The following is a 1905-nucleotide window of genomic DNA, read 5'->3' on the forward strand; positions in this document are numbered from 1 at the left end:
ATTAGTCCGATGCCTTGGATCTTGAAGTTCGACGGGTCCAGTACGCAGACTAAGGCTGTGGCTGGGGTATTCATTGAGAGTCCCTGGGGACAAAAATGGACTGTTGCCAGGTCATTAACACCCGGATTCACTAACAATCAAGCGGAATACGAAGCCTTATTAGTTGGATTGAGAATCCTACATAAAAAGGGGGCTAAGGCGATCAGAGTTCAAGGCGACTCACAGCTAATCTTGAAGCAGATTACTGGAGAGTTCCAATGCAAAGATGAGAGGATGAGAAATCTTCGAATGGAAGCATTTAGGATGTTGCAAACTTTCGACGGCGTAGTGGTGGAATTAATACCTCGAGCCGAAAACAGAATAGCTAATGATTTGGCTCAAGAAGCATCTGGGTACAAGTCATCAGCCGCAGGAAACTTCAAATCAGGTCGAGTACAGCTGTACCCAGTGGATGCGGAAGACTGGCGTATGGAACTGAGGAAATATTTGGAACAACCAACCGATGAAACTCCGGTAAGCTGCGGAAAGAGGCTCTGAAGTATACTCTGATTGACAGAGATCTTTTCCGCAGAGCCGCCGATGGAATGTTAATGAGATGCGTAGATAATCAAGAAGCCATGGAGGTGATGGGTGAGGTGCATGAAGGAATTTGTGGAGCACACAAATCCGAGCAGTCATGAGATGGACGATCCGACGATATGGGTATTTCTGGCCATCAATGACGGAGGATTGTATTAAGTACGCTCAAAGATGTGAAGCATGTCAGCGACATGGTCCTTCGATCCGAATTCCGGCGGAAGAAATGCACGCAGTGCTGAAACCATGGCCATTCCGGGGATGGGCGGTGGATATCATCGGGAAGATCCACCCGCCATCTTCCAGACGCCAGTCGTTCATATTGTTGGCCACGGATTATTTCACAAATTGGATAGAAGCTGTGCCGTTGGCTAATGTGACATATCAGGAGGTGATCAAGTTCGTTAAAGAGCACATTATTCACCGATATGGAATCCCGTAGACGATCACCGCCGATCAATGTACTGTTTTTACTAGTGATAGAGTGGCCGCCTTCGACGCACAGTATGGGATCGCTCTTTTGCATTCGTCCCTGTATTATGCGCAGGCAAATGGGCAGGCCGAAGCAGCCAACAAAGTCTTAATTGGGGTAATCAAAAAAGCCGTAGAAGATAACCCGAGAAGATGGCACGAAGTGTTAGGGGAGGCCTTATGGGCTTGCAGGAAATAACGAAATAAAGCCACTGGTTGCACTCCATTCCAACTGGTTTATGGACAAGAAGCGATATTGTCGTTGGAAATCACGGTGCCATCGTTACGAGTGTTAAAGCAAAATTCGCTTAGTCCCGAGAAGTACGACACAGCGATGTTACAAAGATTGGATGACATGCACGAGGATCGGATGATGGCTTTGGAGAATATCAGGGCAAATAAAGTGAAAGTAGCGCGAGCTTACAACAAAAAGGTACGTCGGCGAACATTCCAAGAAGGAGATTTTGTATGGAAGGCAGTGCTACCCGAAGGATTCAAAGATAATACATTCGGGAAGTGGTCTCCTACGTGGGAAGGTCCGTACCAAGTAAGTAGAGTGCTGCCAAACGGCGCTTATAGATTGATGAGTATTGATGGGATAGAACATAGAAATGTTATCAACATTAAGCACCTTAAAGGATATATGTCACCGCTCAAGTTCAGATAAAGAAATGCAATGTGCAAACTGAAAGCAGGCCTTGTTTAGGCCGCTAGATGTAATGAGCGAAATGAAAGCAGGCCCTGTTTAGGCCGCTAGATATGAAGCAAAACAAAAGTAGGCTATTAAGCTGCTAACGTGCAAAACGAAGGTAGGCCATTAAGCCGCTGGTATGCAAAATAAAAGCAGGCAATTAAGCC

The 1905-nt window shown here is 46.1% G+C and overlaps 1 protein-coding gene across 1 annotated transcript; it reads left to right on the forward strand.

The window, feature by feature from the left end:
* Positions 1-718: 718 nt before the first annotated feature.
* Positions 719-1246, forward strand: LOC127257618 (uncharacterized). The gene is made up of 2 exons (XM_051284055.1): positions 719-967; positions 1019-1246. Exons 1-2 carry the CDS (start codon positions 719-721, stop codon positions 1244-1246), a joined length of 477 nt encoding a protein of 158 aa, XP_051140012.1.
* The last annotated feature ends 659 nt before the right edge of the window (positions 1247-1905 follow it).

This window comes from Andrographis paniculata, unplaced genomic scaffold (assembly GCF_009805555.1).
Source record: "Andrographis paniculata isolate CXL003 unplaced genomic scaffold, ASM980555v1 Contig58END, whole genome shotgun sequence".
NCBI lineage: Eukaryota > Viridiplantae > Streptophyta > Magnoliopsida > Lamiales > Acanthaceae > Andrographis > Andrographis paniculata.